This window comes from Capricornis sumatraensis, chromosome 4, assembly GCF_032405125.1.
Source record: "Capricornis sumatraensis isolate serow.1 chromosome 4, serow.2, whole genome shotgun sequence".
Taxonomy (NCBI): Eukaryota; Metazoa; Chordata; class Mammalia; order Artiodactyla; family Bovidae; genus Capricornis; species Capricornis sumatraensis.
The window spans coordinates 114,930,300-114,955,066 of NC_091072.1; the positions used below are offsets into that span (position 1 = coordinate 114,930,300).

The 24,767-nt window shown below is 44.6% G+C and overlaps 1 protein-coding gene across 1 annotated transcript in view; it reads right to left on the bottom strand.

The window, feature by feature from the left end:
- Positions 1 to 18,502, bottom strand: part of BPIFC (BPI fold containing family C) — a 37,178-nt gene extending 18,676 nt beyond the window's left edge. Inside the window, exons 1-6 of the mRNA XM_068972157.1 lie at positions 18,373 to 18,502; positions 16,633 to 16,753; positions 7,876 to 8,004; positions 4,429 to 4,584; positions 4,240 to 4,303; positions 2,073 to 2,133 (exon numbers count right to left, since the gene is read on the bottom strand). Of these exons, the coding sequence (XP_068828258.1) occupies positions 2,073 to 2,133; positions 4,240 to 4,303; positions 4,429 to 4,584; positions 7,876 to 8,004; positions 16,633 to 16,753; positions 18,373 to 18,502 (661 nt within the window). The remainder of the gene's footprint in view (positions 1 to 2,072; positions 2,134 to 4,239; positions 4,304 to 4,428; positions 4,585 to 7,875; positions 8,005 to 16,632; positions 16,754 to 18,372) is intronic.
- Between the last annotated feature and the right edge of the window lie 6,265 nt (positions 18,503 to 24,767).

The window sequence follows — 24,767 nt, forward strand, 5'->3', positions numbered from 1 at the left end:
GAACCCATGGATTGCAGCACCCTAGGCGTCCCTGTCCTTCACCATCTCCTGGAGTTTACTCAAATTCATGTCCATTGTACACCAGATTTTTGTCCATATCCTTTTATACATGCTCCCAGAAGTGAAGAAATTTGCCCACAGCAAGCTAGGACATGGGACTCTTCCCCTGGTTCTTTCCTCATCTTTCCTACATCTTCTTACTCTTTCCCTACCTCGCCAATCTATTATTTTTTATTCTTCTATCTGCTTCCATTCATCAATCCATCTGTCCAGACACCATCTCCTTTCATCCCTTATTTATTAAACTACTATGAGTCAGGGACACAGAGAAGAGTCAAAGTTCCTCCCCTCAAGGAACTCGAGGCGGAACAGGAAATTAACACAATGTAATCGGAGCAGACCTATAGCTGAGCTCTGGATGGTCCGACTACAAACTGAGCCTTATAGTCTTCCTCACCTTGGCATCAATAAATCCACTTCTTCCAGTTTTCCAGGTGCCCAGCATAAACCCTGGGGTCATCCACCCCTGACTCTTTTCGTGATCCACATTCAATGTGTCAGCAAGTACCACTGTCACTACCCTCCAGGTACATCTGGAACCTGAGCACCTCTCACCATCTTCCTCACTCCATCCAGGCGCCTCCCTTCCTTGCCCATATGGGTCACTGCAGTAATCTCTTAAGTGGTCTCCTGCTTCCACCTTTGACCCTGTCCTATAATTAATAGAAGCCAGCATGATCTTAATATAGAAGCCAGGACATACAAGGTGCGACCAGGACTCTCCAACAACTTCTCATCTCAGACTAAGAGCCAGCCTTCATGATGACCTATAGAGCTCTGAAGCTCTAACCATCTGCTTTCCCCTCTTTGACCTTGTCTGCTAATACTTCCCCCTCGTTCCTTCTGTTTCCAGTATGGTCTCCTCACAGTTCCTCCAAGGCACTCAGCATACTCCCACAGGGGCCTTTGAGCTTGAGTTTTCCTCTGACTGGAAAGTCTTTCATCCAGATTTAGGAGCAGCTGCTCCCTACTTCATTCAAGTCCTTACTCTAATGCCACTTGTTCAGGGGTGCCTTTCCCAGCCAGGCTATTTTAAACAACCCCACCGCCACCCCCGCCCCACCGCCAGCCAGTTCCTTCCCTGGTTTAGTTTTCCTCTTACCATTTATGGCAATGATACTGTAGATGTTACTAATTATCTTGCTGGCTGGCTGTCTCCTCTCACTGGCCCCACGAGGGCAGGTATTTCTGTCTCCTAGGCTTATTGCTGCATCTCCAGCACCAAGAATAGCACCCAGCCTATTCCAGGGGCTCAGCACATCACTGGGGGATGAGTGGATGGAGTGCAAAGAGATAGAAACACCCAAAGCATCATGGGAGCATTGAGGAGCTGGAACTATGCCTGAGCTGAGCCTTAAAAGATAAAGAGGAGGCAACAGGACAAGGAATGGCTGAGGGACAGGAAGCAGAAGGAGCTGTGCTTAGCACAGGTACTCAGTGAATATCTCTTAAGTGAATAAATGGATGAAGAGGGGAGAAGGCTTTTCTAGGCAGAGAGGACAGCAGGGTGGGAGGCAAGGGGTGTGAGGCAGGAGAAGCAGTTTGATGGCTGGAGCAGCTAGAGGAGAAGGATGAAGTCCAGAGAGGTGAGAAGGAGGCAGACCATGACAGGCAGGGCTTGTAGCCCATGAAAAGGGATTTGGACTTGATCCTGGAGGCAGCTATAGGGACCGCCAAAGGGATTAGAACCAGGGGTAACTGGTCAGGATGAGCATCCATCATTCTGAAGAGGATGGATTTAGTACCAGAGCTGGGATTCAAGCTCACGAGAGTTTAATCCTCTGCCTTGCATCTTGTCTCCTGAAGCCATCTCCTCCTGCGGTGAAGCTAGCTAACCAGCAGAGAAGAGCAGGCCCTACACACTCAGGTCAGTCCCCACATGCCCCTCCCTGCAGTGGCACTAGTTTGCAGGGGGGAAAGCAGACCGGAGAGCTGGAGCAAAGCCCACCTGGAGAGCACCTGAGTGCGGGGTGGGAGAAGAAGCACCCGGAAGAGACGGCTCTAGGACTCACCCTCCAGCATGCTGAGATTGGCATTCAGCGCCTCCACCTCACCTGTGATAATGGGACAGAGCTGGCCATAAAAGGGAAAAAAAATGCAGGTTATCATATTGTACTGGACATCTCTGTTTCAGGGCCTAGACAGTGCCCACAAAGGCATTTCAGTGAGAAGACCTTTGGCCTTTCAGTGAGTCTCCCTTTGGACTTTCCCTTAAAGGTTTCCCTTAAATGAGTTGATATCCACAAGCCTCAAGTTCCTAATGAGTGGGTGGTGTGCCACTGAATGCTGGCTCATCTTTAGAGCAACTGGGACTACACCCAGCTTGCCCCATCAAAGAACGAGCTCTTGGCTTTCCTTCCTGCAGCACGACAGGACGTGTGCCCAGTCCATGTGCTATGACACCTGGGGAACCTGCTGAGCCTTTCCTGACAGCAGGGATGCCCCTGCCTCTCACCTCCACTGTCAGGATGCCAGGCCCTGCCCCGGGGGAGTTAGAGCAGGGACTTGACTTCCTCGCTGGCCTGCTTTGAGAGCTCATTTGATCAGACATCTACTTAGATCAGAACCCCTTTTGGAATCAGAGAAGCGATCCTGAATCACTCCCAAGCACATCTGTAGGAAGGAGGAAAAGTACCAGGGTGGGTGCCACTTGCTAGGCATGTGCTGAACACTCAGTGTGGGGGTTACGAGCAGAGGCTCAGGAGCCTGACTGCCTGGCGTTGGATGCCTTGGCAAGTTCCTTGTACTCCTTTGCCTCAGTCCCCCCATCTGCAACCTGTGGATGATAATAGCATCTGCTATGTCATAAGCATTCAATGAATGTTGGCAATTGTTAACCCCATTTTGTCTTCACTACAGTCCTGAGAGGCAGGCACTACTGTCCTTTATTTACAGATGGGAAAACTGAAGCTTAGAGAAGGTGAGCAAGTAGACCAGCAGGATTTGAAATCTGGTCTGACATGGCTAGACCACTGGTCGGAGCACTCCTGTCCTTTTCCAGTGACACAGAGGGAACCCTAGAAGCAAAGCATCTATGAGCTCTATGTCATATATAAACTCCAGGCAAGCTGGACTATCGGCTTCTTGTTGGAGGCCAAAGGACCATGACTTGTTTTGAAAGATGGATGAGCAAGGGTGGGGTCTCTTAAGGTGCAGCACTCTTTCCTAGCCTCTCTTTAATATGCACATTCGCTGGCACTCAGCAAATTTCAGGTCAGGATGGAGAAAGATAGGAAAGCTTCAGCATTCTTGGGCCAGCCGGGCAACCTTGTTGGACAAGCTGCTTAATGTTCCTGTGTGTCGATTTCCTCATCAACGTTCATTATGCACCTCCTGCCTTCTGAGCACTGAATTCAACACAAGGAGGATGGAGACAGCCAGACATCATCCTTGCCCCTCTTTTCCAGAGATGAATCTCCTTTCTTTTCCCTGCCCTCCTCACTCCTCTCCTTGTCTCTCCAGAAACATGTGAAGTGTTCAGGGAAGATACTGACAGGATTGGAAAGAGGGCTCACCACCAATTCCAGCTTTTCCTTCTTCAAATGCTGACTTCTGGCATCAGGAAGTCACCTCAACTTATACTGTTTCACTTGGCTGGAAATATCCATTTTTTTCTCCCATTCCTTACCTATTCAAATCCTACCTGTAATTCAAGGCCAAGTCCAAGTCCTGCACCCTCCAAAAATATCAACAGGATCTATTTATTTAATTTTTCCATTTCTCTGAACCCCTTCACTTCAATCTAAGGACAACATAGGTATGTACAAGATTCAAATACTTATTCAGTTAGTTTCACAAGTCTGAACTGGGTTTTCCTAAACAGATGAGCTTATTCCTTTTTCATATCCCCAACAGACTCTAACCTAGTGCTGGGCATGCAGTAGGCACACAATAAACCAAATCTTTTTGACTGTTTCCCCACCCTGAGGTGAAGATTTGAAGAAAGGAGTGCTGTTTTACTTATCTCTATACCTCTAGCACCAAGCATAGTATTTGGCACATAGCAGGCACTTGAGAAACTATTAAGCTGCAAAGGAGAATGTTTGTGAAAGTGCCTTGGGGAGTGCTTAGCACACAGTTGGTGCTCAGGCAAGGTTTATTGACTTAGAGGTCATCAAAGCATGGTAGAACTGCTGTTGGCAGCATGTCACTGTGTCTGGATAATCTTTAAGGACTTACCATTTCATTTAATTTCTTTAAAATGGGTTTCTCCATGGGCTCAGCAAAGGAGTTGTATAGGACACTAGGAAAAAAAAATTTTTTTAAGGCTTATACAGAATCATATCTGCCAGTTAATAACCACCCCTAGGAGCTGCCTGAGAATCCAGCCACAGCCTGGCCACTTCCCACCAGGGTTCCCTCGCTCACCTGAGCTCTCCAGAAAATGAGACGTCGGCATGGCTCACTTGAGCATAGCAGTCTTGGAGCTTCAGGATTGGGTGACCAAAGTCATTTCGGGACAGGACAACTATACCAGTGAAATAGACCCCAGAGAGAAACAGGTCAGCTGCTCCTGTGTCTTGGCTATTGAGAGAAAAAGTGCAAGGTTACCCAAGCCTGGGCAGGGGTGGAGGTGGATCTTGTTCCCCTGAATCTACGCCCATAGGAGGGCTTACCCATAGGCTGTAAGCCCCAGGAGGGCAGGAACATCATCATCTCTGGATTCCTGGCACTTAACAACAGATAGGAGTGGAGCTGAATGGATATTTACTGAGGAAATGAAATAACAAATATGTGAATGGTGACAGCTCTAGGCACCTTGTACGTATTTCATCCTGAGTGCTCTGGCTCCCATCGTGGTTGGGCATGTTTTAATATTAACCACAGTTCATATATGAAGCTTGTTTGGAGGGAGAACATAGGGGTAAAGTGGCCACAGCTTATTTAGGACGGGCATCTAGATGGGAAGGCGACACTTAGATGTCATCTGTGAACTCCTTGATGGAGGTTCATCTCCAGGCCCCAGGATTTACCTTGTGGCTTGACACAGAATAAGCACTCAATCTATGGTTGATAAGTCAGCAAGGAAATGAATAATACATGAATCTCTGCTTCTTATGAGGGAAAAGGTCATTTTTCTACTGTCTATAAGACTAGAGTTCTTGAGAGGGAGATGAGTGGTATTCAGTACCATTCATAAACAGATGCAGTAGGCACTCAATAAATGGATGCTGAACGACCAAATGGGTGAATGAACGTGTTATCCTGGGGCATCAACCAAGGCAGACCTAAACATTACACTCAGGATAGTGACTTGCACATAGTAGGCAGTTTGTAAGTGTACCTTGAATTTGATCCTTTCTTTCCATAGAAGAGTGCAAAGGCCTTTTGGTAGAGGGAGAACTGGGCTCAAGCTGACTACCCTCCTCCAATATCCTTATGAGGTAGGAAGGCTTATTTCTAAGCAGTTGTCCTTACAGTTAGGGAAGCATGTTCAAAGACTAGCTCAAGGTCAGATGGTGATTCACTGGGACTCTGAAATGTTAAGCTCATGTCAATGCCTCTAACAGTCAGGGACTTCTAGCTCTTAGGAAATCTTAAATGGCACACTGGTCAGTGGCTCTGCCACTGATGCTTTTCAGGCCCCTCTCCCTTGTCCCCAGAAAAGATATTCTGTTTTAAATCTCTCTTTGAAGAATGCACCTGAGAAAGACGGTTAATGTTAGGTAGTTCAGTTCAGTTCAGTTGCTCAGTCGTGTCCGACTCTTTGCGACCCCATGAATTGCAGCACGCCAGGCCTCCCTGTCCATCACCATCTCCTGGAGTTCACTCAAACTCACGTCCATCGAGTCGGTGATGCCATCCAGCCATCTCATCCTTGGTCGTCCCTCTCTCCTCCTGCCCCCAATCCCTCCCAGCATCAGAGTCTTTTCCAATGAGTCAACTCTTCGCATGAGGTGGCCAAAGTACTGGAGTTTCAGCTTCAGCATCATTCCCTCCAAAGAAATCCCAGGGCTGATCTCCTTCAGAATGGACTGGTTGGATCTCCTTGTAGTCCAAGGGACTCTCAAGAGTCTTCTCCAACACCACAGTTCAAAAGCATCAATTCTTCGGCACTCAGCGTTCTTCACGGTCCAACTCTCACATCCATACATGACCACAGGAAAAACCATAGCCTTGACTAGATGGACCTTTGTTGCCAAAGTAATGTCCCTGCTTTTGAATATGCTATCTAGGCAAATTGGAAGTGGTCAAACAAGAGATGGCAAGAGTGAACGTCGACATTCTAGGAATCAGTGAACTAAAATGGACTGGAATGGGTGAATTTAACTCAGATGACCATTATATCTACTGCTGCGGGCAGGAATCTCTCAGAAGAAATGGAATAGCCATCATGGTCAACAAAAGAGTCTGAAATGCAGTACTTGGATGCAGTCTAAAAAACGACAGAATGATCTCTGTTCATCTCCAAGGCAAACCATTCAATATCACAGTTATCCAAGCCTATGCCCCAACCAGTAATGCTGAAGAAGCTGAAGTTGAACGGTTATATGAAGACCTACAAGACCTTTTAGAACTAACACCCAAGAAAGATGTCCTTTTCATTACAGGGGACTGGAATGCAAAAGTAGGAAGTCAAGAAACATCTGGAGTAACAGGCACATTTGGCCTTGGAATGCAGAATCAAGCAGGGCAAAGACTAATAGAGTTTTGCCAAGAAAACGCACTGGTCATAGCAAACACCCTCTTCCAACAACACAAGAGAAGACTCTACACATGGACATCACCAGATGGTCAACACCGAAATCAGATTGATTATATTCTCTGCAGCTAAAGATGGAGAAGCTGTATACAGTCAACAAAATCAAGACCAGGAGCTGACTGTGGCTCAGATCATGAACTCCTTATTACCAAATTCAGACTTAAATTGAAGAACGTAGGGAAAACCACTAGACCATTCAGGTATGACCTAAATCAAGTCCATTATGATTATACAGTGGAAGTGAGAAATAGATTTAAGGGCCTAGATCTGATAGATAGAGTGCCTGATGAACTACGGAATGAGGTTCGTGACATTGTATAGGAGACAGGGATCAAGACCATCCCCATGGAAAAGAAATGCAAAAAAGCAAAATGGCGGTCTGGGGAGAACTTACAAATAGCTGTGAAAAGGAGAGAGGCAAAAAGCAAAGGAGAAAAGGAAAGATATAAGCATCTGAATGCAGAGTTCCAAAGAATAGCAAGAAGAGATAAGAAAGCCTTCTTCAGCGATCAGTGCAAAGAAATCGAGGAAAACAACAGAATGGGAAAGACTAGAGATCTCTTCAAGAAAATTAGAGTTAGGTAGTTAGACTAGGAAAAAGGAGTCCAAAATAGTGGTGGTTAAAAGACAAAGAAAGGAAAAAGCCTGCAAAAACAGAACAGAGTAAGGTCTGAGGACCAGAGTGAAAACATCAAGTGAAACAAACAGCCCTCCTGGCTAGCCCAGTTTACATAGGGCAGGCTCAGGGGGAAGAGAAAAAACATAAAAAGAGGAGCCAAAATTGAGCCTCTCTCTTCTCTTCTCTTTGCTTCTTTTGGGTCGTCCCACCCTTACACCTTGAGGACATATTTTCCTTTGCTTGCCAAATAAAACTGAGCTGTAACATGGGTCTGCCATTTAAACTGAGCTGTAACCAAGCTGTAACACTGGCCTAACCATCGCTTCAAATTTTCGCTGTGGCGAGACAGAACCGAGGAAATTACACACTCCCCTGACAGTTAATGACTGAGGGAAAGAAGCCTAAAGTCAAATACATTGGCAAACATGTTGAGTTTTTTTCTTTTCTCCATTTACCCCCAAAATAGCAGCAGACTTTTCAGTGGAATACTTACAAAAGTGCAGACTTGACTTCCCAGTCTGTGCTGATGTTGGTAGTTCCATGGTTGGTCAGAGCCCTGATTCCGACACCAGGAACAAAGGCGAGTGAAGTATTTGGAAATGAAAAGGCATTGATTTTTATGCTATAAAACAAGAAACAGAAATATTAGTGCAACTCTTGTAGCACATATTTCAGTAAGGCAAAACCCAAAATGCAGCTGTAGAACTCCTGAGAGGAACAGGCAACTGTGAATTCCTATAGAGGAAGGGGGGCTTCCCTGGGGGCTCAGATGGTAAAGAATCCACTTGCAATGCAGGAGACCCCAGTTCAATCCCCGGGTCTGGAAGATTCCCCTGAAGTGACTGAAGTGACTGACAACCCACTCCAGTACACTTGCCTGGACAATCCCATGGACTGAGGAGCCTGATGGGCTACAGTCTATGGGGTCACAAAGAGTCGGACATGACTGAGTGACTAACGCTTGCTTATAGGTAGAGGAAGGACCCTCAGGTCTGCACTGCAGCCTCAGGGCACTAATTCCCTTCAGACCCTTGGCAGGAAGTCCCTTGTATCTAGTGGAGGGGAGAAATGAGCAGGTTTAGAAGCAAATTTTCAGGTAATCAGTCTCCTTCTTTAGTTTCAGGATCTTTCCCCTCAGCTGTTTCAGTATTTCTCAATGGGGGGAACATTCATATTTTGGATGGGGCAATTATTTTTTATAAAGGACTGTAGGCAGTATATTTGGCATATGTATTACTCCTTGGGAGAAAAGTTATGATCAACCTAGATATCATATTCAAAAGCAGAGACATTACTTTGCCGACTAAGGTCCGTCTAGTCAAGGCTACGGTTTTCCCAGTGGTCATGTGTGGATGTGAGAGTTGGACTGTGAAGAAGGCAGAGCACCGAAGAATTGATGCTTTTGAACTATGGTGTTGAAGAAGACTCTTGAGAGTCCCTTGGACTACAAGGAGATCCAACCAGTCCATTCTGAAGGAGATCAGTCCTGGGATTTCTTTGGAAGGAATGATGCTAAAGCTGAAACTCCAGTACTTTGGCCACTTCGTGCGGAGAGTTGACTCATTGGAAAAGACCCTGATGCTGGGAGGGATTGGGGGCAGGAGGAGAAGGGGACGACAGAGGATGAGATGGCTGGATGGCATGACTGACTCGATGGACGTGAATCTGAGTGAAGTCCGGAAGTTGGTGATGGACAGGGAGGCCTGGAGTGCTGTGATTCATGCAGTCGCAAAGAGTCGGACATGACTGAGTGACTGAACTGAACTGAACCAACTAAATGCCAATAGTTCCCCATCCCTCACAATCATCAGGACAGTAAAGAGCCTGCCTTCCTTCCAAATGGCCTCTTATGTGGACAGTATCTTCCCTAGTTGAGAAACTAACTTTAGAGCATGAACTCTTCCTAAGGATTCTCTGAGTGGTCACTGGTCACACAGGTAATTAGAGGCAGTAGGTGTGCCAGGCTGCAACAGCGCAGGAGCGGCCTAGAGGATCTACCCCATGCCCGAGGTCAGGGGCAGCAGCTGAGAGGAGCTACCCCACATCCAAGGAGCAGTGGCTGCATGGGCGCAGTAGGGCCGAGAGGAGCTACTCCACGTTCAAGGTCAGGAGGGGTGGCTATGAAGAGATGCCGCTCGTCCAAGGTAAGGAGCAGTGGCTGCACTTTGCTGGAGCAGCCATGAAGAGATACCGCACCTCCAAGGTAAGAGAAACCCAAGTAAGATGGTAGGTGTTGCAAGAGGGCATCAGAGGGCAGACACACTGAAACCATAATCACAGAAAACTACTCAATCTGATCACATGGACCACAGCCTTGACTAACTCAATGAAACTAAGCCATACTGTGTGGGGCCACCCAAGACGGGTGGGTCATGGTGGAGAGGTCTGACAAAATGTAGTCCACTGGAGAAGGGAATGGCAAACCACTTCAGTATTCTTGCCTTGAGAACCCCATGAACAGTGTGAAAAGGCAAAATGATAGGATACTGAAAAAGGAACTCCCCAGTTGGTAGGTGCCCAATATGCTACTGGAGATCAGTGGAGAAATAACTCCAGAAAGAATCAAGGGATGGAGCCAAAGCAAAAACAATACCCAGTTGTGGATGTAACTGGTGATAGAAGCAAGGCCCAATGCTGTAAAGAGCAATATTGCATAGGAACCTGGAATGTCAGGTCCATGAATCAAGGCAAATTGGAAGTGCTCAAACAGGAGATGGCAAGAGTGAACGTTGACATTCTAGGAATCAGCAGACTAAAATGGACTGGAATGGGTAAATTTAACTCAGATGACCATTATATCTACTACAGCAGGCAGGAATCCCTTAGAAGAAATGGAGTAGCCATCATGGTCAACAAAAGAGTCTGAAATGCAGTACTTGGATGCAATCTCAAAAATGACAGAATGATCTCTGTCCATTTCCAAGGCAAACCATTCAATATCATGGTAATCCAAGCCTATGCCCCAAACAGTAATGCTGAAGAAGCTGAAGTTGAAAGGTTCTATGAAGACCCACAAGACCTTTTAGAATTAACACCCAAAAAAGATGTCCTTTTCATTATAGGGGACTGGAATGCAAAAGCAGGAAGTCAAGAAACAAGAGTAACAGGCAAATTTGGCCTTGGAGCACGGAATGAAGCAGGGCAAAGGCTAATAGAGCTTTGCCAAGAGAACGCACTGGTCATAGCAAACACCCTCTTCCAACAACACAAGAGAAGACTCTACACATGGACATCACCAGATGGTCAACACTGAAATCAGATTGATTATATTCTTTGCAGCCAAAGATGGAGAAGCTCTATACAGTCAGCAAAAACAAGACCAGGAGCTGACTGTGGCTCAGATCATGAACTCCTTATTGCCAAATTCAGACTTAAATTGAAGAAAGTAGGGAAAACCACTAGACCATTCAGGTATGACCTAAATCAAATCCCTTATGATTATACAGTGGAAGTGAGAAATAGATTTAAGGGACTAGATCTGATAGACAGAGTGCCTGATGAACTATGGACAGAGGTTCGTAACGTTGTACAGGAGACAGGGACCAAGACCATCTCCATGGAAAAGAAATGCAAAAAAGCAAAATGGCTGTCTGGGGAGGCCTTACAAATAGCTGTGAAAAAAAGAGAAGCAAAAAGTAAAGAAGAAAAGGAAAGATATAAGCATCTGAATGCAGAGTTCCAAAGAATAGCAAGGAGAGATAAGAAAGCCTTCCCCGGTGATCAATGCAAAGAAATCGAGGAAAACAACAGAATGGGAAAGACTAGAGATCTCTTCAAGAAAATTAGAGATACCAAGGGAACATTTCACGCAAAGATGGGCTCGATAAGGGACAGAAATTGTACGGACCTAACAGAAGCAGAAGATATCAAGAAGAGGTGGCAAGAATACACAAAAGAACTGTACAAAAAAGATCTTCATGGCTAAGATAATCATGAGGGTATAATCACTCACCTAGAGCCAGACATCCTGGAATGTGAAGTCAAGTGGGCCTTAGAAAGCATCACTATGAACAAAGCTAGTGGAAGGGATGGAATTCCAGTTGAGCTGTTTCAAATCCTGAAAGATGATGCTGTGAAAGTGCTGCACTCAATATGCCAGCAAATTTGGAAAACTCAGCAGTGGACACAGGACTGGAAAAGGTCAGTTTTCATTCTAATCCCGAAGAAAGGCAATACCAAAGAATGCTCAAACTACCGCACAGTTGCACTCATCTCACATGCTAGTAAGGAAATGCTCAAAATTCTCCAAGCCAGGCTTCAGCAATACGTGAACCGTGAATTTCCAGATGTTCAAGCTGGTTTCAGAAAAGGCAGAGGAACCAGAGATCAAATTGCCAGCATCTGCTGGATCATGGAAAAAGCAAGAGAGTTCCAGAAAAACATCTATTTCTGCTTTATTGACTATGCCAAGGCCTTTGACTGTGTGGATCACAATAAACTGTGGGAAATTCTGAAAGAGATGAGAATACCAGACCACGTAACCCGCCTCTTGAGAAACCTATATGCAAGTCAGGAAGCAACAGTTAGAACTGGACATGGAACAACAGACGGGTTCCAAATAGGAAAAGTGAAGTCACTCAGTCGTGTCTGACTCTTTGCGACCCCACAGACTGCAGCCTGCCAGGCTCCTCTGTCCATGGGATTTTCTAGGCAATAGTACTGGAGTGGATTGCCATTTTCTTCTCCAGGGGATCTTCCCAACCCAGGGCTCGAACCCAGGTCTCCTGCATTGTAGACAGAGGATTTACCATCTGAGCCACCAGGGAAGTCCAATAGGAAAAGGAGTACGTCAAAGCTATATATTGTCACCCTGCTTATTTAACTTATATGCAGAGTACATAATGAGAAACGCTGGGATGGAAGAAGCACAAGCTGGAATCAAGATTGCCGGGAGAAATATCAATAACCTCAGATATGCAGATGACACCACCCTTGTGGCAGAAAATGAAGAGGAACTAAAAAGCTTCTTGATGAAAGTGAAAGAGGAGAGTGAAAAAGTTGGCTTAAAGCTCAACATTCAGAAAACGAAGATCATGGCATCTGGTCCTATCACTTCATGGGAAATAGATGGGGAAACAGTGGAAACAGTGTCAGACTTTATTTTGGGGGGCTCCAAAATCACTGCAGATGGTGATTGCAGCCATGAAATTAAAAGACGCTTACTCCTTGAAAGGAAAGTTATGACCAACCTGGATAGCATATTCAAAAGCAGAGACATTACTTTGCCAACAAAGGTCCATCTAGGCAAGGCTATGGTTTTTCCAGTGGTCATGTATGGATGTGAGAGTTGGACTGTGAAGAACGCTGAGTGCCGAAGAATTGATGCCTTTGAATTGTGGTGTTGGAGCAGACTCTTGAGAGTCCCTTGGACTGCAAGGAGATCCAACCAGTCCATCCTAAAGGAGATCAGTCCTGTGTGTTCATTGGATGGACTGATGTTGAAGCTGAAACTCCAGTACTTTGGCCACCTCATGCAAAGAGTTGACTCACTGGAAAAGACCCTGATGCTGGGAGGGATTGAGGGCAGGAGGAGAAGGGGACGACAGAGATGAGATGGCTGGGTGGCATCACCAACTCGATAGACGTGAGTCTGAGTGAACTCCGGGAGTTGGTGATGGACAGGGAGGCCTGGCGTGCTGCGATTCATGGGTTTGCAAGGAGTCAGATATGACCCAGCAACTGAACTGAACTGAACTGAGGTGGCATGCAACTGACACAGTTCGATGGCCATGTGCCTTACGATAAGTTATGATTATGACCATTGATTGAGCAATTGCTATCTGCTTAGTTACTGGAGTAAGCACTTTACATGCATTAGCTCATCTTAACCCTCTCCATAATCCTTGGAGGCCATTGCTGATTTTGTAATCTGCCATTCAGTGATGAAAAGATGAGAAACTTGGCTGAATTCAAATATAAGTGGTAGAACCAGACCTGGAAGCCTCCATCTGTCGTGAGCCTCTTAACCACTAAGCTATATCACTACAGGTATCACGCAAAGGACACTCATCTTGGAGCCAAGTTTTCTGCTAGTGGTATGGCTTTAGCGAAGACACTTAAACTCTTCCAGTCAATCACTTAAAAGAAGAGTGTCTCATGGGAAGGTTGGGCAGACTAATGAGATCATCTGTATGTAACTGTTGCACAGGAGAAAGCATTGTTATGAACTAAGATTAGGGAAAATTTTTAAATGTGACAGTCAAAAAGAAATGATTATTCACTACTTCCTCTTTTTGGCATCTTCTCCTATCTATCCTCTGTCAAATGTGCTGAGTATCACTGTGGGAAGACAATGGGAAAGACTATTGTATCTTGGAAATATTTTCATTTTGATACATATACGTCTAACACATTCTTTGTAATTGCTACAGAGTAATCCAAGCTGTGGATTAAAAAAAAAAATCATTGCTTTGTGTTTGGACATCTAGGATGTTTGCGTATCTCTGTATTATAGACAATGCCACAGTGAACATCCTCATTCATGCTGTTTGTGTATATGCTTCTCTAGAGAGGAGATATGGAATTGTGGGGTCAAAGAGCACACCTAAAAATATCCTTGCAAATCATCTCCTAAAATAGCACTGCCTGATAGAAATACAATGTGAGCCATATATGTAGTTTAACATTATCTAGTAGTATTAAAAAGGGAAATATTATCATTTCAATATGTAACCAATATATGAGATACCTTATTTTCCTTTTTAGAAAATAAGCCTTCAAAATATGACATGTTTTATACTCATGATATACTTCAATCTAGATGCTGAATTTTCATCAAAATTATTTTGTTGTTGTTTAGTCGCTAGGTTGTGTCCAACTCTTTGCAACCCCATGGACTGTAGCCCACCAGGCTCCTCTGTCCATGGAATTCTCCAGGCAAGAATACTGGAATGGGTTACCATTCCCCTCTCCAGGGGATCTTCCTGACCCAGGAATCAGACCTGGGTCTCATGTATTACAAGTGGATTCTTTACTGTTTGAGCCACCAGGGAGGCCCCTCATCAAAAATACTTGACTATATTTAGAGTTGATAAACTTCTCAGCTGAAAAAATAAAAAAAATACAGTTCTCAGTTGTACTGGTCATATCTCAAGGGCTCAATAGTCAAATGAGGCCAGCAGCTCCTGTTCAGACAACCAGCTCTGAAATCATTGTCCCAGTTTATCTGCTCCCACTAGCAATGCATGAGAACACCTGTTTCTCCTCATCTCTAACTTTGCTTTATCTTATGGGAGTCACCCTGGATTTTTCTGCTGTGGCATTATCATCAGTGTAATTAAATCATCAGTTTTGTAAATGCGTATTTAATGCTCATCTCTCCCACTGAACACTAAGAGCATGTCTGGGTCATTCTCTGAAGTAGATCCTATGCCTAGAACAGAGCCTTAGTACACTGTAGGTGCCCAGCAAACTTTTGTTGGATGGCTGTGGTGCTGTGGGGGTGGTTTAGTCACTAAGCAGTGTCCAGCTCTTGCGACCTCATGGACTGTAGCTGGCCAAGCTTCTCTGTCCGTGGGATTCTCCAGGCAAGAATACTGGAGTGGGCTGCCATTGAATAACTGTAGAGCATCTGCCATGTTAGCCCATGAGGCAACTGAGACCAGAGGCAGAGTTAAGGATGGGGGAGGAGAAAAATATAAGACAGTTGTATTCTGATGAAACTGCGGGGCTTCGACAGGATTCTTCCACTGCTTCATTAGAGTTTATAAGTTGTGAGACAAAAATGAACCCGTAGTTCATCTAAGTCGCTCTCATTTTCTGTTGCATACAGCCAAACCTTACTCCTAATTCGTGCGATCACACACAGACACACGAGGGAACCGAAAGGTCTCTGCTCTAAACTATCTCTATTGTCATTCCAAAACACCTGATGGTTGTTAGAGATTACCAGTCACACCTCGCAGGAAACTCGTAGTCGATGCCTTGAGCTGGTGGGAGCCTACGTGCAAGAGCAGCGTCTGCGTCAGGAACTCTGGGTGAGTCTGGAAGCCGCTTCTGCCCCACTGCCGTGTTAAGGTCTGTGCCCGCAGCAGGTGGACTTGTACCTCGCCAGGCACAAACAGTGCTGGGTGCAAGGCACTGTGCGAGGAGCACTGTTCCTGAAAATCTCTGCCCTTTCCCCCAGTTTCTGATGTTGCACCTGCCTCCTACCTACCCCTTGAGAGTCCCCCACTTTCCTCCCATGGGGAGACTGTGTCTTCAGAGTGCGGGCTCTCCTCCTCCATTCCTTGACTGATGAATAAAATTTCTGCTCTGCTGAACCTGGTCTCAGCTGACATGAGCAGCACTGGGCAAGAGAAGGACCCAGTTGGGGTCCTCCCAGTGTAAGAGGGAGGGTAACAGTATAACCTCAAAACCCTATGCTGGGTGAAACAAGGATCTGGATCAATGTGGCAATTTTGTTGTTCTTACATTGATGGTCTTACACTATTATTAAGTCTATCAAACTAATCCATGTTCAGCAGCTTCAGATTCTATGAAGTATCTTCACATTTGTTATAACATCTGACTTTTACTGTTTACTGATTTTGATATTTGATTTAATTGCTGTAATGTGGTAGAATGGTAGAAAAGATTGTAACTGCCACCAGAATTCTTCTTAGGAAAAGCAGAGAAAATTACTTGGAAAAGCATTTAGGAAGATTCTTTGGTACTCAGGAGTGGGTGGAACTGCTACACATGAAAGCAGGGGAAGAAACTTAACATTGCTCCAGAGAAGGAGGGGAGGTCTAGAGAGCAAGAGGGCAGAAGGCCATGTGCCTTGTAACCCATTCCTATGACCTCTGATGCCTTGACTAAACTTTACTAAAGTAAGTTAAGACTTGATGAGAGTAGAGTATGAAACTGAGATTGACCCTGCATCCAGGTTTATGGGGGTAAGCAATGGAACGAACAAGAACTTCATTTAGAATCCTGGGGACAAGGTGGCCACAGCTGGCATCTGCATTCAGTTACAATTCTCATTTTAGGGATGAGGAGAGGACATTGAGACTCTGAGCAGATGTGTCAGGGGCACGCAACGAGCATGCAGCAGAGGTGTGACTTGGCCCCACATGTTCTGACCAAATAGCACACGCTCGGTCAACTCCAGGACCCCTCTCGTTTGGGGGAGTCATCTGGTAAGCCTGTCACCAAACCTTGGTTAACTTCTCTGTCCTGGTGTTACACCAGGACTCTTGGTGGCATAGCCACAACCCTGAGATTTTAAAGATTAATTTCACTGCTAAAAATGCTCTTCTCTTTTACTTACTTGGTAAAATTGTAGTTCACATAATCGATTTTCAGAAATTCAAGAGACTCAGAACCTTTTAAATCTGGGAGCTTTCTTTCCTTGGCCATTTGTTCAATCATCTCCATTCCAGCTTGAACAGCTGTGAAGCAACCAAAGAAAATGATTATTTTTTAATTAAAAATTTTAATTGGACTTTTTAAACTGTTTATTTGGTATTTTTTTGGTCACACCATGTGGCATGTAGATCTTAGTTCCCCAACTAGGGATCAAACCTAAGTCCTCTGCGTTGGAAGTACAGAGCCTTAAGCACTGGATTGCCAGGGAAGCCCCAGAAAATGTTTATTGATAAAAAAGATGATGATGGCACAATATCATTAAACACATAAGTGAAATTTATTAAGTAAAATCATGCTCCTAGATACTTAGAAAACAAGATTCTTGCAAGATGCGTATTATCGTCCCCACTTTGTAGAAGAAAACACTGGTCCTCAGAGAGGCTCCTGGAATTGTCCGAGACCCCAGAGTTAACAGCATGAGAATATGTTAACATAGGACAGTGTTAGGAAAAATGTAAAGTATCATTATTATCTTGTTTTGCAGATGAAGAAACTGAACCTCAAAGAGGTTAAGTCTTGCCTAAGTCACACAGCTAAGAACTGGGGGAGACCATAGTCAAATCTGGGCAATTTGACTCCAGAGTTTGTGCCTGATGGCCAGTTCCAGAAAATTATATTACATTGTCCTCTTTCTCTCCCAGATTCTTTAAATTCAGGAATTTTGGATCTGAGATCCTTGGACTATTAGGAACTCTTCACCCCCCTAAAATTCTAATAAAATATTATAAGGTGTGTGTGTGTGTGTGTCCATCTAATTTTTCAGGGGAGAGGGTTCACATTTTCATCTTATTCTCAAAAGATACCAGCACCCCCCAGAATTGAGTAACCACTGCTTTTGTTTAATACTGGAATAAGCCCATCTTTATATAATAGCACCACCGAACACACTTCTCTGAGCTTGTAGAGGGATAGAGTCCTCCTGCCCATCAGAATGCTTGAGAAAAGTAATTCACACAATAACAAAGAATGATCTTTTCATTTTAACCTTCTCAAGGAGGAAGCTTTGTTTTCACTCCTTTCGTTTCAGCTTAAGCTCATTTCCACTTTTCTATTCTTGTCGGAAATTATGAAGAGCAGCTTTATCCTCTATAATACTGTGAATAGCATAGTAATGTGGAGATATAAAGACAGAGGTAAAGGATAGAAAGATGGAACCAAAAGCACTCACAGACAGCTTAGGTTTGAATCTCAACACTTTGGCTCACTAGCTTGCGTGACTCTGCAAGTTACAAAATCTCCCCGTCCTTCACTTTCCTCATCTATAACATGGGGATGTTAGCAACTGTGGAGGTATCTGTTCACCCATGTGAAAATAAAGTAGGTAATCTTCACTGGGAATTTGCTATTGCAAGATTCTGTTCCGAGTGCTTTATACGCCCAAGATGTTCACTGTGTATGCATGTGCAGGGGAAAGAGGGGTGGGGGGTGGAATACGAGTCTGTGGCTGTAGTTAGATATGCCTATTGTCAAGAGGATTATTTTTCAAGCAACACTTTTCCCTCAGCCTTCTTAACATCTCTGGATCAGCCCACTGCCGAGCTTGTATCAGTCATGAGATACCCCAATATGAGCTTCTGGATTTGGGTCAAAGACTCCACTTGGGAGGTGAGTACAGCCTCGCTTCTGAAAGCATCCAACTTACCATAGTCCAGGGCCCGCTGAGTAGCCCTCGCCTTGATTCCAGGATAAATGGCCTGGGCAGATGAGATGTAGAGATTCCACAGGAGGATACAACCCCAGAGGACTTGGACTTGGGCCATCTTTGTACACATCTGCAATTAGCCAACATTTAGAGTTCCTTTATTATGCTTTCTCATTGCCCAATCCAACCTAGCATTTCTAGGTTTTCTTATTTTCATTGCTTACTTCCAGAACTCACTCACTCACTCACTCCATCCATCCATCCATCCATCCATCCATCTAACCATCCATCCAGTGATCATTTATTGAACACACCAGAATGTGTTCCAGGTGCAGAAGATGTAGAGATGACCCATGTGTGGCCTCTGACCTTTTCTTTCCACAGAATAGTGGGTGAATCAGACATAAACATACAGATAATTGTAACACAGTAAGATATAATGCAATGCAATACAAGAGTCTTACAATAAATGTAACAACTTGGATATGTCTTGGGAAAGATATACTTTGGATACAGAAGTGGGATGGAGGCATCTTGAGTTCTAGAACAAATGAGTCAGGAGTTTGGAAAGGTGGCCTCAGTGGATGTGAAACAACCACTTATCTGCTTTAAGATCCCTGTTGACTCTCCTTTGCCCACAGGACAAACAGGTTTAAGCTCTTAGCATGGCAATCAAGGCCTTTCATAACTGGCTCCGGACTTCTTCCATGCTCCCGGCCCTCCTCTCCTATCTAAGTGGGGGTAGTGCTCTGAGCTGTCCACACTGAGCTATTTTCTATGCTTCAGTTTGTCAGTTCTCTCACAACTGAGGGCTTTGTCTTTAACCCTCCCAATACAAACATGCATGCACGTACATCTCTTTCCGTCTCTCTGCCTTTGGGTTGCACACCCGCATCTGGCCGGTGAATCCTCCTCCAGGGCCGGATGCACAGTTCCTTCTGGGAAAACGTCTCAAGTCAGGTCTTGTCACTTCTGTCCCCATCCTGTTCAAGCCCTCCAGTGGTTCCTCATCCTACTCAGTATAAAATCCAAAGCCCTTCTACCAATTGCAAGGCCCTGCCCCGCTCACACCTCTACCTCCGCCTTGACTTTCCTTCATAGACATACCTGGCTCATCTGGACCCAACCCCACTGGCTGACTTGATCTTCCTGGATCACTCTAAGCAGCCTGGATCTCAGGTCTTTACACTTGTTCCCTCTGCCTGGCAGAGACATCTTCCAGAAACCATATGGCTGGGCCTTTCACTTTCTTCAGGTATTTCGAGCATTATCTCAGTGAAGCCTTTCCTAACCTGTCTAAATGAAACACACTCCCCCGTGACCTCGGTATTCCCCATGCCTCCCTTGCTGCATTTTTCTCCAAAGCACTAGTCTCACCTAGCATAGTTTCCAGTTACTTGATTATTTTCTGTCTCTCCTACTAGAATTTTAAGGCTTCATGGAGGACTTCATCACTTCAGCGCCTTGAACAGTGACTGGCATCCAGTAGGCAAATATTGATTGAATGGATGAATGGCTCGTTTCTTCCTTGAGACCATGCAGTGGGCCAGGCATGCCTTTGAAGGTCCCACAGTACTCGGAACAGTCCTTGATTTTCATGGTACAGTCCTGCATTGTGATTGTCTTGTCTGTCTTACCACTATGATTCCAGAGTCTAGTACAATATCTGGTACATAGAAGACACAGGAAAAAACTTACTAAACATCTTCTCCAAGGAGAAAGATCGCATCTTATTCACTGTTACCTTGCTAGTGCTTGACATAGACCAAATGTTCAGTGTACACTTACTGAATTAATGGATTCAATGAATTAATGTCACTCCATTTTCTTGATGAATGAAGCAGAGGTAGCAACAACATCAGTGATACAGGTTTCATCTAATGACAGTAGAGTGAGTAATGCGTTTGCAGGCCTTGTTTCTAATTCTGGGAGTTTACAAGCTGGGGGACCGGTCATTCCTGCATTCACACAGATACCCACGGAGTTAACACACAAACATGAAACTAGTCAGGGGAGCACTTGAGGGCGTGGTCAGGGAAGAGGAAGTTGTAGGAGCCGTGTATTTAGACAGAGGGAGGAGTCAGGCCAGTTGGGGCAGGGAAGGACCCCAGAGGGGCTGGGATTCAGGAGCAGTCCAGATGAAGGGGAAGGTCGCTGTAAGAGGTGTGTGTGTGAGAGAGAGAAAGAGAGAGAGAATCTGTGCTTGGCCAAGATAAACAAAGGACTTCCCTATAGCTCAAGTAAAGAATCTGTCTGTAATGCAGGAAACCAGGGTTCAAGACTTGGGTCGGGAAGATACCCTGGAGCAGGGAATGGCAATCCACTCCAGTATTCTTGCCTGGAGAATTCCATGGACAGAGGAGCCTGGTGGGCTACAGTTCATGGGGTTGCAAAGAGTCGGACATGACTTGGTGACTGAACAACAACAAAGAAAACAAACATTAGTGTGTGCCCTTGGGTAAGACCATAGAAATGGGAATGCAGTGAAGTAGACAAAGGGGAGTTCCAGAGAACTTATCTGAAAGGAGCACAGCAGTCTGACCAGGGGAGGGAGTGTCCAAGTAGGGCTACTGCTGGCTTATGTTGGGCTTTTGTGTGAAATGAGAAAGGGTGCCCTCTGGAGATATACCAGCCTCTGTGGGACCAGCAGAGAATGTTCCAGGAAAACCTCACACTAGTGTATCCAGCTTGGTGGCAGAGAAAGGGCTGCTCCTCTCACCCCTGGGGCTGGCATTCTGTCCAGTACACAAGCTTCCCCACTCACGCAATGGGCTTATGCTCAGACTGGTGAATACTCACAGAGGGCATTTTGCTAGAGGGCCATGAGATCGAGAATTAGAGTCTTGATTTGTCCTGTCTTGCATAAATCCACCTTCAGGTATGAGAAGAGGCTGGTTCAGTCAACCTGCTTACATCTGTCAGCTGATCTGTATATCCCTTGTCCAGAGAAGTCCCCAAACTCCCCCCACTGTTCTTGCTGTTTAGTCACTAAGTGACGTCTGACTATTTGTGACCCCATGGACTGAAGCCTGCCGGCTCCTCTGTCCATGGGATTCTCCAGGCAAGAACACTGGACGGGGTTGCCGTTTCCTTCTCTAGGGGATCTTCCCAACCCAGGGATCAAACCTGCATCTTAGCCACTGAGGAAGCACCAAACTTACCCCATGTTTCCTGATTAATATCCACACTTAGGCTGTTGCCCTTTACTTAGCCTACAGAAAGTCTGTGCATCCTTAAGGTTCATTGTAAACACAGCCTTCCTTCTGAAGCCATTTATGACTTCCCTAAGCTAATCTCATTTCCTTCTGAACCCTCAGTCAAAATACATATTTATTCATGTGCCTATATTTCCTTTTTTAACTTATTGTCTGTCTCCTCTACCAGAATATAAGTGCTGTGAAGGCAAAGGCCTTGTCTGGTTTGGAGGTTTCAGAGCCTGGCTCCCTCAGTGTCTTGGACGCAGTGAGTGACTGATAAGTACTGATAGAGGGAATCAATGAATCATAAGCAAAGAAATAGCCTTTATTTTTTCCTTGCATATAACATACCTTATTCTTCTAGGAACGCACTCAAGCGAACCCCCTGCCCACGTGAGCCAGGTGCCAAAATGTCCAAAACAGAAAAGTGAGCCCAGCAGAGAGTTGAACACAACATAGACGTTCCCAAAAGAATGCACACACACTGAAATTTATCCACACGGTGGAATATTATATAGCAGTGAAGATGGATACCTCTAGCCACAAACAACTAAAAGGAATAGGATTTATTTCAGTCTACATTTTATTATAGCTCTTTGCAGAGGTGGTTGAAGCATTTACACGCTAGCAGAGCATATTCATCCTTTAGGACGGATGCTGGCCACAGTTCTAGAGAGGGCTGGGGAGGTTAGGTCCTGGATCACGCGTGGGACAGAGGAAGTCTTGGAGGAGTGGCCAGTGCGGGTATACTGGGGGGTGGGGTGGGGGGCCCAGAGCAGTGACTATTTGCTGTTAGCTACTGAGGTATTTCAATATTTTAGAACTGCTATGACCTTATGCATTAAGTGTGGTGTCTCAGCTGTATGGAATTGGTCTTGGTAGTAAAGGACAGGCTACAGAAAGAAACTGGACAAGGCAGGGGGCAGGGCCAGGGGTGCAGCTTGAGGAAGATTAGGGTGAAGACAACATTAAGGAAAGCACAGGGGAGTGAGAGCGAGAGCCGAGGAGAAGGAATTCCGGTAGGAAAAGAGGGTCTCTCTGGTCAAGCAATGAGTGATCTGAGGGTTGGGGGAAATATGAGGAGTGGGATAAATGAGTGTGAGGCTCTCCATGTTCTGGGAGACAGGATGATATCAACAGCATCTGATACTGAGGGTGGATGCAGGAGTCAGGCCCAGTTGGACACCACTGAGAGACTGAACATGCACAGCATGCCATCTGTCCTAGGCCTTCCTTGGTCCTTTAGCTGTCCTGGGAGTGGTCCAGGGCCCTAGAGAGAGGGATAGGCAGAGATGGGCGGGACAATGGGAGTAAGAGGAACACCCCTGGGGCTCCTTAGCTTAGATTAGTGGCTATTTACCAAGTGGTATAGAAGTAGTTCCACATTTTAACAGGGGATGAGGCCAGACTGATGTGTAGTCATGTTAATATCACTGTAGGCAAAGAATTGTAAATGGATGAGTCATGCCTAGGCAGGCACAAGAGAGTTTTTTAAATTGAAGCATAGTTGATTTATAATACTGTGTGCAAAGCAATTCAGTTATATATATATATGTATGTGCATATATATGTCTGTGTATATATATATGTCTGCTCAATCACTTCAATTGTGTCCAACTTTTTGAAACGCCAGGTACTGTATATATGTGTGTGTATATATATATATATATGATATATATATAGATATATATATATCATACAGAGACACACAAACACACAGACGCACACACATACATATGTGTGTGTGCTGTGCCAGTGCAGGAGACGCAGGTTCGATCTCTGGGTCGGGAAGATCCTCTGGAGGAGGGCATGACTACCCACTCCAGTATTCTTGCCGGGAAAACCCCGTGGACACAGGAGCCTGGCAGACTATAGTCCATGGGGTCACAAAGGGTCAGACACGACTTAGCAACTGAGCATGAGCAAGAGAGGGATTTTTTAAATTAACTTATTTTTTAATTGAAGGATAATTGCTTCACAAAATTTTGTTGTTTTTTGCCAAACATCAACATGAATCAGCCTTAGGTATACATATGTCCCCTCCCAGAGAGGGATTTTTTAAACGAGGAAAAGATTTCATAATAGTGAAAAGAAATGAATGTTAGACCAAAAAGTCTATACCCATTAGATGTATGCAAAGTAAGGTAGAAATTATCTCTGCCTGGTATATAGTAGGACCTCAACAAATATTTGCTAACTTACTAACCAGCTGGCCTACAAGATTCTTGTTAGCTAAGGAAAGTTGTAGAAAAGGTTGAAAACAATGAGAAAACCAAACTATCATATAAATAGTTCTTCATTTCTACAGTGAAAAACCACAATAAACCAAAGCAGAGATATTACTTGTGAATGGAAGAGCAATTAAAATGATAAATTTATATTTCTTCACCATTCACAAAACTCACAACACTAGTATATTTCTGCTATTTTAGACATGTGGACATAGAGGCTTACAGAGTTCAAATGACCTGTCCAAGATCCCAGAGTAAGTCAGACTCTTGGGAATCAAACCTGTTCTTCTGGCTCCTAATTCTAGTGTTTATGATTTTTTTATTTCATTTAATGACTTGACAGTACTAAACTTTTCATTTTTATCTGGGAATTTTAATAGGGGTTGCTTGATGCCATCTTTTATGTGGAAAGATTCATTAAGTGTCTGGAAATTTTCAAGTATCAAAGCACAAATCCATTTATATTTTCTTGGGCACAAATGGAGTTTTAAATTTCCTTCCAGCAGCCAAAAAACCTGTTTTCACTTTTCAGTTCAAGGAAGTTTTCTGAAGTGGTCTACTTTGACGGAGATTCAGGAACTCAAAGCTGCATATAGAAAACACATATTTTTCTTCTCGAAATTTTATGAATGAGTAAAATTACTGGGCTATAAAGGAATAGATTGTATGTAACTTTCAGTTGAATTGTTTGGTTAGGATGATAATTTATAGGCAGGGGAGGAACAGAACCTTGTCAAACAAGGAGATGACTCCTGAAAGGTTAGGTAATTTGGCTGACAAGTAAGGACAGGGTGAGTTGCCTATTAAAAGAAGGGATTCAGGATGATTTAAAAACCTGCCAGCAAGTTACCTGTTTTGTTGCTTCTGAGGAATTCCTCTTTCCAATACTCAAAACCTCAGAAGGCATTACATTTCCATACCAATATCCAGACAGAATAATACTGCTAAATTAAATGGCTTTTGCCTG